The following is a 15,122-nucleotide window of genomic DNA, read 5'->3' on the forward strand; positions in this document are numbered from 1 at the left end:
TGGCCTGAAGGCCAAGCATCACGTCTGAGGGAAACCTGGCACCATCCCTACAGTGAAGTATGGTAGTGGCAGCATCTTGCTTTGGAGATGTTTATCAGCGGCAGGGACTGGGAGACTAGTGAGGATCGAGGGAAAAATGAACGGAGCAAAGTACAGAGCGCTCAGGACCTCAGACTGGGACAACGACCCTAAGCACACAGCCAAGATAACGCAGGAGTGGCTTCCAGACAAGCCTCTGAATGTTCTTGAGTGGCCCAGCCAGAGTCCGGACTTAAACCCAATTGAACATCTAGCTGTGCAGAAACGCTCTCCATCCAACCTGACAGAGCTTGGGAGGATCTGCAGAGAGAAATGTGAGAAACTGCCCAAATACAGATGTGTCAAGCTTGTAGCGTCATACCCAAGAAGACTCAAGGCTGTAATCACTGCCAAATATGCTTCAACAAAGTACTGAGTTAAGGGGCTGAATACTTATGTTAATGTGATATTTACATTTAAAAAAATATTTGTAATACATTTTCAAAATTTCGAAAAAACAGTTTTTGCTTTGTCATTATGGGGTATTGTGTGTAGATTGATGAGAGGAAAAAACAATTCAATCAATTTTAGAATAAGGATGTAACGTAATAAAATGTGGAAAAAGTCAAGGGTCTGAATACTTTCCGAATAAACTGTATATCCAATAGTGCCAACTGTATTTAGCAACCTCATAATTTAATAGTCCATTTATGCAATGATGTTTAGTTATTATATTTTGATTATGAAAATGTATGCACTCACTCACTACCTACTTTAAGTCGCTCTGGATAAGAGTGTCTGCTAAAATGTAAACTATTATTTAAATATACAGTAACAGATGAGATCTAGAAAGACTGCAGTATTCTCTTAGGTGAGGAGAAAATGCACTTATCCAAAGTCATACCATGTTGCCCTGCTCTCTTCATGGCACTCACACTTGCACTTTGAAATTCTCTCTCTCTCACGCACGCACACACAAACACACACACGCACATACACCCACTTATGGTACACAGAGCAAAGTATAAAAAATGTAACAGAACACAGAGAACTGTCATCATACCAAAACTGTTTTCAGGAACCCAGTTCACAGTATCACTGCAGTGTTGCTGGTATGACTTTTTGGTATTTTGCTCATGGGAATATTAATGGAGTTCCGAAAATAAGTGTACCTGGATTTTTAAAGTGTTGGATAATTCACCTCATTTACTTTCCTAGATTGTCATGAGGTTGAACATGGGATGATAATGGTAGTAGAGATTATGTAATGAATGGCACTATATGGCACTGTCTGATATTTCTTGAAAAGAGGGAGAAAAAAATTCCAATGAAAGCTTTGAACCACTTCATCCTAACAACAATGCAGTTACACAGATTACCTCATAGATGACCTCTACCAAACAGGTCGCATAATACATTCCCATAGGGATATACATATATGTACTGTATTCATATACAAAATATATATGATAAACCTGTTAATTCCCAAAAAACATCCAACACTAGGGACCAGTGACACTTAACATTCCCAATATTTCAACCTGGCTGATAACAACAAACAGACAGAAATTCTTTCCCAAGCAGGTAATGGGCTCTCCAGATTAACTTGTTCCTATCTCCCGCGGCCAGTCTGCATGAGAACTGACCAATAATCTCCTGTTGACTTCGACTAAAAGCAGACTATTTTAAAGATATAGCATTGACAAACTCCACCACTTCACACATAGATGAGAATAAAATGGTAATACATCATTTCAGTTGTCTAAGGTCTGATGGAGTCTGATCAAGCTGTGTAGCTAGTTGTACCTGAGGAGAAGGTGAAGGGACCTATCTGAGCGGTATTCTATGTGACTGAGTGGAACAAGGTGAGAAACACTCTTAAGTACACAGACAGTGTCAACAGACCAGCTAATGCCAGCCAGTCTCTCTCTTGTAGCCATAGTAACTGCCTGCAGTAATCTCTGGAGGTAACAATTGTCACGGGTTTACATTTTCTTTTAATTCTGCAGCACACATACATACAAACGTACAGACAGGCTGCCTCATTGCAATGTGTTGGTAAAGCCATAGCAACGGCCAGCGATGACACTGGAGTGTTGCATGCTGGAAGCAATCGTGCATTCCTTCACTCCTGGTTACTGAATCTTTCAGCTATTGAGGTCCTTTTGGTCAAAGATGATCTGGTTGGCCAGATAAATGGCGATGATGCCGAAGATGGCAGAGGAGGCCATATAGGCAGTGACGGACTTTGTGAACTGAACAATCATGCCCATGAAAAGAGTGGGAAAGACCTGAGAGAGGAGGAAGGTGCTGTCCAGGATGGCAAAGTCCAACCCTACACCTCGCTTCCCGTAGCCCTCCGGTTCATCCTGCTCGGGGGCCGTGGCGCTGAGGGACGATCCATTCTGGCCGTGGGGAGGGGGGTAGTAGTCTGAGTCTTCCTGGCTGAAGATAGCATGCCCGTTGGTGTCCCCCAGTTTGTGGGTCAGCCCTCCCTCCTCGTCCATGGCTGTCAAATGAGTGATCGAGTCCTGCTTGACCGCAATCCCATTCTTAAGCATGTTCTTATTTGGCATGTAAACCTGAAATGCAAGGAGATACAAGTACATTCAATATACAGTCTAGGCCTAGGCAGTGTGTGCAAGGGAGTTTGTGTGTGTAGGGCTAGATATGAATGTGTCAGGAGAGAGCTAGAAAAATTATGCGCAAGATGTGAGCGTTTGTTTGTATTGGAATATGAGTAAGATACATGGTTGTTGACTCAGCCGATACATGGCTGTTGACTCAGCCGATACATGGCTGTTGACTCCTATAGCGTCGAAAGGAGTCAACAGAAATGTATCAGGGTTAGAATATGATCCCATATGGGTCTTTCTATAAATAATGGGGCCAATGTGTGACATTGGGATCCAAAAATGTCAAAATGGTTTGAAACAAAAATAAAAATGATTTTCATGCAGTTCCACAGTGAATATATGCAAATTGGCCCATAACTCCACAGTGACGACTCTCCCACTCTGTCTGCCGAATTCTCTCTTTGCTCTTGTTTTCCTTTATATGATGTCGGTGGGCGGAGCTGGGAGGGTCGTCAGCGAAATGGGACACACCTGGGCTCGGGTGTGTTCCGGGATAAATACACCTCTTCCCCATTCATTGAGGAGATTCTCTCCATATAGACATACTGTTAGAGTTTGTTTGTTTGTTTGTTTGTTTGTTTGTTTGTTTGTTTGTTTGTTTGTTTGTTTGTTTGTTTGTTTGTGGCTGTTTTGTTTGTTTGTTTGTGGCCTGTTTGTTTGTTTGTGGCCTGTTTGTTTGTGGCCATTTTATTTGTTTGCTTTGGCACCTTTCAACACCCCTCATTATCACATTTATGCATGCAACCACTCACTTACACTACTGACCACACACACACGCGCGCGCGCACCATTGTTAATTGTATTTAGTTTACTTCAGTTAATAAATATATTTTGTTACTCCCCATCACCACGTTGTCTCCCTTTTTGTCATGAACTTCGAGCCGGTTCATGACAAGTGGGGGCTTGTCCGGGATCATAAGGTTGGTTCCTAGACATTTTGGTGTATAGCACTTTGTTGCATTATGAAGGTCTAATACTAGTATTGTGTTTGGGGAAAAAATGGAGTCTATGTTAAATTCTAGGTGCTTTGTTTGCATCTTTTGTTTCAGCTTTTTTGAGTTGTAATGTTTGGTGCTGTGCAAAATGTTTGGTGATGTGCAAAACTGATAGAGACATACCCCAAGCGACTTACAGCTGTAATCGCAGCAAAAGGTGGCGATACAAAGTATTAACTTAAGGGGGCTGAATAATTTTGCACGTCCAATTTTTCAGTTTTTGATTTGTTAAAAAAGTTTGAAATATCCAATAAATGTCGTTCCACTTCATGATTGTGTCCCACTTGTTGTTGACTCTTCACAAAAAAATACAGTTTTATTTCTTTATGTTTGAAGCCTGAAATGTGGCAAAAGGTCGCAAAGTTCAAGGGGGGCGAATACTTTCGCAAGGCACTGTAGACGTTACCACAGGGGCAGCTTCTGCTGAGGACTCACCATCTCCCCGTTTCATTACAATAGCTGCTCCATCTGTTAGCCCTAGTAGTCTTCTTTTTGAACAGCAGAAAGAACTGTTTCTGTTACAGCTAGAGTATGAAAAGGAATTGGAATTTAAACAGGATTTGGAGCATGCTAAAATCAAGCTGCAACAAGAGCGGCTAGAGTTTGTTAGGGAAGGAAAGTTCTCAGGGGAGAGTGTGCTCTGGGAAGGTGACCCAGATTTACCTAGGGGTCGCTCCTCTTTCGGTTGTGCCCCGGACACATTTGATATTGTTGGAAACTTAGTTGCCAAAATTTAATGAGAAGGACCCTGAGACATTATTTTCGTTGTTTGAGCGTGTTGCTGACGTTAAGAGTTGGCCTGATTCTGACCGCACTTTAATGTTGCAGTGTGTGTTGAATGGTAAAGAGCAGGAAGCATATTCAGCTCTTTGTGTTATGATGAGGTTAAAATGGCTGTTATAGATTTACGAATTGGTTCCTGAGGCTTACCGCCAATGATTTAGAACTTTAAAAGAGATGATAGACAGATTTATGTTGAGTTTGAGTTATCTTCACAGTTTAATCGCTGGTGTTCCGCCTCTGCAGTTATGAATTTCCAAGGGCTGTGTGATTTGAGTAATTTCAGGACACAATCCATGTTCGTATAGCCACACGTACATTAACGAATGAAAAGTAAAGACTGTCGATGAAGCTGCGGTTTTGGTGGGTGAGCGTTTTGACTCAAGTGTCTTTGCAGAGCCCTGTATTCGGAGTGAGTGGGGGCGTTCAGCGAGATTTGGGCTTCGCTCACCAAGATACTCTGGTGCAAAGGGCAGAGTTTCATTCAACTGGGGTTGAACCTGACCCCTGTGGTAAAGCTGACTTTGGTCAAGTGTCACTGTCAGGTTTCAGGTCATTGGAGAAACGCATGCCCGGTTCTCAGGGTAAATTCAGTACTTGCACTTATGTTAAATCTAAGCCTGCGGCGTTAGCGGTGCCTGTCCCACATCAGTTCACTCCTGACACACTGTCTCATGCCCAGGGGCATGTGAAAGTCCATATTGACCCAGACTATTTACCTTTCATTACGGAGGGTTTTGTGTCTGTTAGGAAGTAACGACCTAGCGCCAGTGAGGATCCTGAGAGACACAGGTGCCTCTGAGTCGTTTGTGTTAGAGTCTGTTACCCTTCTCTGCTGAGACTTATTTGGGGAATAGTGTTTTAATTAGGGGAATAGGTTTGAACTCTGTCAGTTCCATTGCATAAACTGATGTTGAATTGTGGACTGGTGAAAGGTGAGGTTGTTGTGGGGGTGCATCCTTCGTTGCCTATTGAGGGTATTGACATTATCCTTGGGAGTAACTTGGCTAGTGAGCGTGTATGACCTATTGTGTTTCCATCTCTAGTGATTTCCGCTAAGCTGTCATTTGTAGGGATTCCTGATGAGTGTGCAGAGTTTCTTAGAAGTGTCCTCTACGTGTGACGTGTTCTATGAGCCGTGGCAACCTGGTCACTGTGCCGGCTAACAAGAATGGCACAAAGAAATCCGTCACTACTTTCCTTGTTCTCCCATTATCTGTACCCCGCTCCGATGTAATCAAGGAGCAACGGGTTGACCCCACATTAGAAGAGTTGCGTTACCAAATTGTGCCTGTGGAACAGTTGGGAGGTGTCGCCCATGGCTATTTTCTCCAAGATGTCCTGATGAGAAAGTGGGTGTCATGGTGGTAGTTTTGTGGGAGGCTATTAGTCAGGTTGTTGTACCAGTTAAGCTTTGTGAGATGGTGTTGACAACTTCCCACAACGACGTTGCTGGACATATGGGTGTGAGGAAAACCTACAATCACATATTAAGACATTTATTTGGCCTAGGTTAAAGAGGGAATGTTTCTGAGTTCATCAAAACTTGTTACACCTGTCAATTAAAGGGCGGAAGGGTAGCCTAGTGGTAAGAGCATTGGACTAGTAACCGGAAGGTTGACAGTTCAAACCCCCGAGCTGACAAGGTTCAAATCTGTTGTTCTGCCCCTGAACAGGCAGTTAACCCACTTTTCCTAGGCCGTCATTGAAAATAAGAATTTGTTCTTAACTGACTTGCCTAGTTAAATAAAATGTTAAAAAAATAACTGGTAAACCTAATTAAGCAGGTACCACTGTTTTCTATTCCTTTACTCAGCCAACCTTTTGAGTATCTGATTATTGACTGTTGGTCCTCTGCCTCGTTCTAAAAAGGGTAGTAGTTGCCTGTTCACTGTGATGTCAGACCACTAGGTTTCCTGCTGCCCATCCACTCCGGTATATCACGACTAAGTCTGTGCTAAAAGCTTTGACTCAGTTCCTCACTGTTTGGAATCACTGTCTTCCGAGCCCCTCAGTCCCTGTTATTTTATGTGTGATTTCCGGTGACGCCTGTACGCCGCTGGTGAGATGGCTAAAGAGAAGCTATCATCTTCACAGGAGAGGATGAAGGGCATATTTGATCGGCGAACTGAGCCTCGATCAAATATGCCCTTCATCCAGGTGACCAGGTTCTTGCTCTGCTGCCAATTGTTGGTTCTCCTTTTCAAGCTAAGTTTCAAGGTTCATATACGGTTGTGCGCCAGTGCACTGAGCAAAACTATCTAGTTGCCACTCCAGAACGGAGAAAAGCACACCAACTGTGCCATGTGAATCTGTTATCTCTATTATGCATGTTCCTCTGAGGCTGAACAGGGGGAGTCTACAGAGGATGGTAGAACCTGTAATTTTGGCCGATACCGTTATTTCGCTGGGTTCTTGTCATGCTAGGTCCGTGCATGGGGAGGAAGATGTTCCTGGTCCCGATGATTGTATACTGCAGGGTAGATTAAAAAAATTCAGACACTGGATGTTTTAGACAGCCTTCTCAGTCATCTACCTGTTGATGGGCAGGAAGAGATGGTCGGTCTGATTCTGAGATTTCCAGGTTTGTTTTCTTATACACCTACACGTACAAACTTAATAGAACAAGATATTGACGTTGGATGCTGACCCCATATAGCAGAGCTTTCTCCAGTTGGGCTTCTCCCTGTATCTTGGTCAGTAAACAGGATGGGACAAACAGATTTTGTACGGACTACTGTAAGGTAAACAGTGTCACTAAGCCAGATTAATTTCCTCTTCCTCGGATGGAGGACTGCGTTGATCTGGTTGGCGCAGCTAAGTTTGAGCATATTTGACCTGTTAAAGGGCTATTGGCAGGTGCCACTGACGAGTAGGGCATGTGAAATCTCTACCTTTATTACACCCTCTTGTCTGTACTCGCTTTCGGTTATGAGTATCGGCCTGTGTAAAATACCTGCCACTTTTCAGCGACTTATGAACAGGGTTGTCTCCGGTCTGGCCAGGTGCGCTGTTTATCTGGACGATGTAGTGATATATACAGATACTTGGGAGGAACATCTGTCCCGTATTCAAGCCTGGTTTGACCACTGGTCGCCTCACGAGCAATCTGGCTAAATGTGAGTTTGCTCCGGCGACCGTTACATACCTTGGAAAGGTGGTTGAGCAGGGTGAAGTGTGTCCTGTTTGGGCTAAGGTGGTAGCTATTGATGCTTTTCCACCACCGACTACTAAAAAGGAACTGGTGCTTTTCTTGGGAATGATTGGTTATTACCGTAGTTTTTGTAGGGACTTCTCTACTGTGGTCGCTCCCATGACAGATTTGCTGAACGCTAAGGCTGTTCTGTTCCCTTCTGGTCTCATTTTCTTCTTTCCTCTTAAAGGTTGCTTCCTGTGCGTAACGGTTGCTGAGGTCTGGGGAGGACGAGGTTGGTTGGGGCAAGTGAAAGTTTGAACATGTACCCCCATGGATTTGAGACGCAGGCTGCGTCATTTGGGACGCAGGCTGGATCTTCTATTAGGATCCAGGGCAATATTTTGTTTGTGACTGGTATGATGTTCCGGGGTCCTTGTTGGTCCCCAGTTTTATGGGGGGGTGGGGGTGGGGGGGTGATGACCCTCCTACTCTGTCTGCCAAATTCTCTCTCTTTGCTCTTGTTTTCCTTAATAGGATGTCAGTGGATAGAGCTGGGAGGCTTGTCAGTGAAATTGGACACCTGGGCTCGGCTGTGTTCCGGGATAAATACACCTCTTCCCCATTCATTGAGGAGAATCTCTCCATGCAGACACTGCTAGATTTTGTGGCTGTTTTGTTTGCTTTGGCACCTTTTCAATACCCCTCATTATCACATTTATGCACGCAACCACTCACTTACACTACTGACTACACACACACCATTGTTAATTGTATTTAGTTCAGTTAATTAATATTAGTTAATTAATTAATATATTGTTATTCCTTATCTCTACGTTGTCTCCCTTTTTTTGTTACGAACTTCGAGCCAGTTCATGACTCCACCTACACAACAACATAGGTCTGGGACTATACATCCTTTCAGTAGGGTTCATACAAACAATGGCAAGTCAAATTCAAGGACTTTAAGGGACTTTTTCAAGTACTTCATTGTAATTTAAGGATCTCAATGTTATATTATTGTACATACAGGGTCTAATATACAGTGGGGCAAAAAAGTATTTAGTCAGCTACCAATTGTGCAAGTTCTCCCACTTAAAAAGATGAGAGGCCTGTAATTTTCATCATAGGTACACTTCAACTATGACAGACAAAATGAGAAAAAAAATCAGAAAATCACACTGTAGGATTTTTTTATGAATTTATTTGCAAATTATGGTGGAAAATAAGTATTTGGTCACCTACAAACAAGCAAGATTTCTGGCTCTCACAGACTTGTAACTTCTTCTTTAAGAGGCTCCTCTGTCCTCCACTCGTTACCTGTATTAATGGCACCTGTTTGAACTTGTTATCAGTATAAAAGACACCTGTCCACAGCCTCGAACAGTCACACTCCAAACTCCACTATGGCCAAGACCAAAGAGCTGTCAAAGGACACCAGAAACAAAATTGTAGACCTGCACCAGGCTGGGAAGACTGAATCTGCAATAGGTAAGCAGCTTGGTTTGAAGAAATCACCTGTGGGAGCAATTATTAGGAAATGGAAGACATACAAGACCACAAATCTCCCTCAATCTGGGGCTCCACGCAAGATCTCACCCCGTGGGGTCAAAATGATCACAAGAACGGTGAGCAAAAATCACAGAACCACACGGGGGGACCTAGTGAATGACCTGCAGAGACCTGGGACCAAAGTAACAAAGCCTACCATCAGTAACACACTACGCCGCCAGGGACTCAAATCCTGCAGTGCCAGACGTGTCCCCCTGCTTAAGCCAGTACATGTCCAGGCCCGTCTGAAGTTTGCTAGAGAGCATTTGGATGATCCAGAAGAAGATTGGGAGAATGTCATATGGTCAAATGAAACCAAAATAGAACTTTTTGGTAAAAACTCAACTCGTCGTGTTTGGAGGACAAAGAATGCTGAGTTGCATCCAAAGAACACCATACCTACTGTGAAGCATGGGGGTGGAAACATCATGCTTTGGGGCTGTTTTTCTGTAAAGGGACCAGGACGACTGATCCGTGTAAAGGAAAGAATGAATGGGGCCATGTATCGTGAGATTTTGAGTGAAAACCTCCTTCCATCAGCAAGGGCATTGAAGATGAAACGTGGCTGGGTCTTTCAGCATGACAATGATCCCTAACACACCGCCCGGGCAACGAAGGAGTGGCTTTGTAAGAAGCATTTCAAGGTCCTGGAGTGGCCTAGCCAGTCTCCAGACCTCAACCCCATAGAAAATCTTTGGAGGGAGTTGAAAGTCCGTGTTGCCCAGCAACAGCCCCAAAACATCACTGCTCTAGAGGAGATCTGCATGGAGGAATGGTCCAAAAAAACAGCAACAGTGTGTGAAAACCTTGTGAAGACTTACAGAAAACGTTTGACCTCTGTCATTGCCAACAAAGGGTATATAACAAAGTATTGAGACACTTTTGTTATTGACCAAATACTTATTCCACCATAATTTGCAAATAAATTCATTAAAAATCCTACAATGTGATTTTCTTGATTTCTTTTCTCATTTTCGCTGTCATAGTTGAAGTGTACCTATGATGAAAATTACAGGCCTCTGACTAAATAGTTTTTTGCCCCACTGTAGAACCACTACTCCCCCCAAATAGCATGCAAAAACGTGGTCATTACCCCTTGCAGAATATTAAAACTATTATTACATTCTAAAATGTGTGTGAATAATTAGGACAATTCCTAATTTGAATAGACTGGATCCATGCATGGCGATTTTTGTGCCGACTGAGTCCCACAAAGTAATGCATTGCTTTAGCGTTCATCTCCCCATCACTGTTTAAGTAATGAGAAAGTGACCAAAAAACAGGTTCCTTTTCTAATGGAAGGATTTGTATGGAAAGCCAAGATTAGATGTCGTCCTCATAATAACTGCATGTGGTTTTACAGCAAAAGAGTAGCGCAACACCCTTCAATTGAAGTGGAGGGAAATAAACGAGTGGCCACATCTCTCACAAAAATTTATAAGGGAGCAGGAGAACATAAATTGGCTACAATAACTTTTCTCGTACCAAATTGAGGACATGTCTGATTTTCAAGGTAGGCTGATTCCAGTACTTGAATTTCTGAGCTCCCAGTTCAAGTAAGCTATTTCAAGTCCCTTGTATATTCTTTAAAATTGCAGGTCTAACATGGAAAACAAAATGCTTTTGTCATGTTATTTATTTACCAGGTTATATTGTGAATAAGCCCACTAGGCTATGTAATTTGTTTTCATTATATCTTAAATAATTCATAGAAGAGCGTTGGGTGTTGCACACAATTGTAGACTGTTTCCAATCCGAGGCACAAAAACACATGAAAACATGAACTCATTACCTTGATTCGTTCTCTTAAATCTAAGGAGACCCTGCTGGAAATCAAGCAGTCAACAACAGATTATCAACATCAATTCGCTAGGGATATTAGATCCAACAGTGGATCCAGGCACAACGGTCTTCACCGGTGAAATGAACGAGACATCAAAATATTCTGGACATTCCTTGAATTTCTTTTTCTAGCACTTGAGCTGTTGCATGGCATGTGCTATCACAACAGCTGTTCCTCACTTGACTGTCATTCGTAAAATTCCTTCCTGGATCAGATTATGTGTGAAAATATCACAGCATAATTAATCAGCTGGACACCAAATGCTCATCCAACAAGTATTGTGCATAATTATTGAAGAACCACGTTAATGACAGTATCAATTTAGGTGTTAACTATCAAGGTAAGGGGACTCTTTATCGGTTAGAAGCATTCGATTTTGCAATGCATACATTATTTTGAATTTGTGTGCCCATGAATACTGTTTTCACCAGTAACATAAGGAGACCCTAAATGTACTTGTACTTACACTGCATGTTCCGACAGCTCGATCCAGGATTCTTACAGGGTTCAAGTTCAATGTCTAATTTAACTGACTAATGCTTAACATATATAAGAACAACTTACATTGCCATAAATGCAAGAACAGAAAAGTTATGTTTTATGTCACATGATTTTGGGCAAATCTGTCAAGACACCAACAATGATAAAGCGTAAAACATCAACTTGTTAATTTGATTGAATATAGCTATGACCCCCCTTATATCAATGTAATAACAGGAAAAAGGCATTATCAATGACTTATCAACAGCTGTAACAAGCTGTTAACTGTAAGAAATCCTCACTGGTTTCCTAATTTATAGATAGACCCATATGCACTATTCACAGTGCAGAGTCCTGTATGTAAGTGTGCCTTTTGGTCCTTACCTCCATTTCCTTGTGGTAGTGACATGTGAGGGTGTAGGGCAGCGTCTGCAGCGTGGCATAGGCAAAGCCTGTCAGAGCTGACATCAGGCTGACCAGGACCACGCTCTTGGACATACATATGACCAGGGCAGAGATGGTGAAGCTCACCATGCTGCTCAGGTAGACCCGGCGCGAGCCAAAATGGCGAACCAGTCGGCTCATGAGCAGGGAGAAGACGGTTGAGGTAGCACACTGAAAGAACAGGCCCAGGCTGCCCATACGGATGCCTGCAAGACAGGATTGAAATTGTGGCAACAAATTAAGATAAAATATTAGGTTATATTAATTCTATGCCCGAACACTCAAACTGGACAGTTTTATCTCAATCTCTTTATTCAAAGACTCAATCATGGACACTTACTGACAGTTGTGGCTGCTTTGTGTGATGTATTGTTGTCTCTACCTTCTTGCCCTTGCTCTGTGCTGTTGTCTGTGCCCAATAATGTTTGTACCATATTTTGTGCTGCTACCATGTTGTGTTGCTACCATGTTGTTTTCATGTTGTGTTGCTACCATGCTGTGTTGTCATGTGTTGCTGCATTGCTATGTTGTTATCTTAGATCTCTCTTTATGTAGTGTTGTGTTGCCTCTCTTGTTGTGATGTGTGTTTTGTCCTATATTTATATTTTATTTATTTTATTTTTAATCCCTGGCCCCTGTCCCCGCAGGAGGCCTTTTGCCTTTTGGTAGGCCGTCATTGTAAATAAGAAGTTGTTCTTAACTGACTTGCCTAGTTAGATAAAGGTTAAATAAAAAATATATACATATATATAAAAAATGGTTATTGGTTACAGTAATTCTTCATTATTCTAATTCTAGTTAGTAAGCTAGCCATTAGATTGCTAATCGCCTCAGGTGTACATATCGTCTCATGCATACATATCAGGTATGAAGGTAAGACCAAGATGCAGACCACATCAAATAAACAATAGTTTAATATTCCAACAGGGGCAGGCAATCGACAGGTCAGGACAGGCAGGGGTCTGTAAACCAGAGGTGGGGTAACGGTACCGGGCGGCAGGCAGGGTCAGGGTAAGGCAGAGGTCGGTAATCCAGAGGGGGGAAAAGGTACAGGTCGGCAGGCAGGCTCAGTGTCAGGGGCAGGCAGAGTGGTCAGGCAGGTGGGCTCAGAGTCAGGACAGGCAAGGGTCAAAACCAGGAGTGCGAGAAAAGAGAGACTGGAAAAAGCAGGAGCTGAGACACAAAATGCTGTTTGACTTGAACAAACAAGACGAACTGGCAACAGACAAACAGAGAACACAGGTATACATACACAGGGGATAATGGGGATGATGGGTGACACCTGGAGGGGGGTGGAGACAATCACAAAGACAGGTGAAACAGATCAGGGTGTGACAATACACAAACAGGAACAACCCAAGGTCAAACACAATACTAATACACCACAACCTGCAGTGGTTGCAAATGTAAAATACAACCAGTAGCCTCATCCGGACACTAAGTATTCAAAACTACAACTGTAGGATCTGGGTTATGATCTGTGTTCTAAGTGTGTTTTTTCCATTTCACGTCATACTTTCAACCCGTCTAAATATACAACACACTTTACCACAGATTAACCTGTAGCTGCATTAATGGTTCTTTATGTGTTTTGTAATTCTGTTTGCATACGCCATCAACACACAGAAGATATCTGCTCAGTAGGGAATTTAAAGACCAGCAAACAGTTGAGTCAGCAAACAGTTTGACTGGACTGTATCGGAAACCATCACAGACCAAATTGACATGTTTGCTGAGGTGGTAGCTCTTGCTCAAGTTCCACCAGATCTGGGTTAAAAAACTATTTGATATATTTTCAAATACTTAATATGTGCTTGATTGAACTTGCCTGGCTTAATGGACTAATAGAATAGTCCCAAAACTGAAAACCCTGCCCATCTGGCACTCCAGGTAGGATATTGCAAATGCTCCAAAGAATTCAACTATCTTCATCTTCTGCACATCTATCACTCCAGTGTTAATGTTAAATTGTAATTATTTCGCCAATATGGCCTATTTATTGCCTTTACCTCCCTTATCTTACCTCATTTGCACAAACTGTATATATACTTTTTTTCTATTGTGTTATTGACTGTATGTTTGTTTATTCCATGTGTAACTCTGTGTTGTTGTTTGTGTCGCCCTGCTTTGCTTTATCTTGGCCAGGTCGCTGTTGTAAATGAGAACTTGTTCTCAACTAGCCTACCTGGTTAAATAAAGTTGAAATAGGGTTAGTTTATTTTTATTTATTTATTTAAGTATTTGAACCAAGGTCTGGGTCCCACCAAAGCCTGCTCAGGGTCTCACCCATTGAAGAGAAATTCAGTGTTCAAACACCCGGCAGAGAAGGAGGTGCAGACTCCTGAGTATGTCTGAAAACCAGTTTGTTCTACCCTCTACAGTCTACATGGCATTACAAGGAGGATCTATATTCCAAATAAATAAATGAAGGGGCCTACAATTACCATGGAAAGACGACTACCCGGACCAACTTTATTTGTAGTATTTAAAGCGGACTGATATTACAGTAGGCTGTAAGAGCATAGGTCACAAGTTCAGCAACATGGCAGCTAATATCACATGGGAAAAGGATGTGGATGGACTAGCTGTTTTAAAGCAAAGGACTAAGCCCACATTACAAACACTGCATGAGATTAGCTTTGACCAGCATTGGAAGTTCAGGGTATACAATCAGACCTTCACGGAGGAAAAGCCACATTGCGGTAAAACAAAAGGTTAACACAAGATAATCTCAATTATGGGGGGTAATCTCAATCGCACTCCACACTGCCCTTTCCCACCTGGACAAAAGGAACACCTATGTGAGAATGCTGTTCATTGACTACAGCTCAGAGTTCAACACCATAGTGGCCACGAAGCTCATCACTAAGCTAAGGACCCTGGGACTAAATACTTCCCTCTACAACTAGATCCTGGACTTGCTGACGGCCGCCCCAAGGTGGTAAGGGTAGGGAACAACACGTCTGCCATGCTGATCTCTCTCAGGGGAGTGTACTTAGTCCCCTCCTGTACTCCCTATTCACCCACGACTGCATGGCCAAACACCGGTACCCCCTGTATATAGCCTCGTTATTGTTATTTTATTGTGTTACTTTTTATTATTTTTTACTTTAAATATTTTCTTAACTCTTCTTCTTGCTTAAGGGCTTGTAAGTAAGCATTTCACGGTAAGGTTTACACTTGTTGTATTCGGCGCATGTGACAAATAAAGTTTGATTTGATTTGATTTAATAATACATGCT

The 15,122-nt window shown here is 42.5% G+C and overlaps 1 protein-coding gene across 1 annotated transcript in view; it reads right to left on the bottom strand.

The window, feature by feature from the left end:
• Positions 1–2,165: 2,165 nt before the first annotated feature.
• LOC135508663 (solute carrier family 45 member 3-like) overlaps positions 2,166–15,122 on the bottom strand; it is a 28,731-nt gene continuing 15,774 nt past the window's right edge. The window contains exons 3-4 of the mRNA XM_064928899.1: positions 11,821–12,086; positions 2,166–2,600 (exon numbers count right to left, since the gene is read on the bottom strand). Coding sequence (XP_064784971.1) covers positions 2,166–2,600; positions 11,821–12,086 — 701 coding nt within the window. The remainder of the gene's footprint in view (positions 2,601–11,820; positions 12,087–15,122) is intronic.

Source organism: Oncorhynchus masou, chromosome 22, assembly GCF_036934945.1.
Source record: "Oncorhynchus masou masou isolate Uvic2021 chromosome 22, UVic_Omas_1.1, whole genome shotgun sequence".
NCBI classification, from domain to species: Eukaryota; Metazoa; Chordata; class Actinopteri; order Salmoniformes; family Salmonidae; genus Oncorhynchus; species Oncorhynchus masou.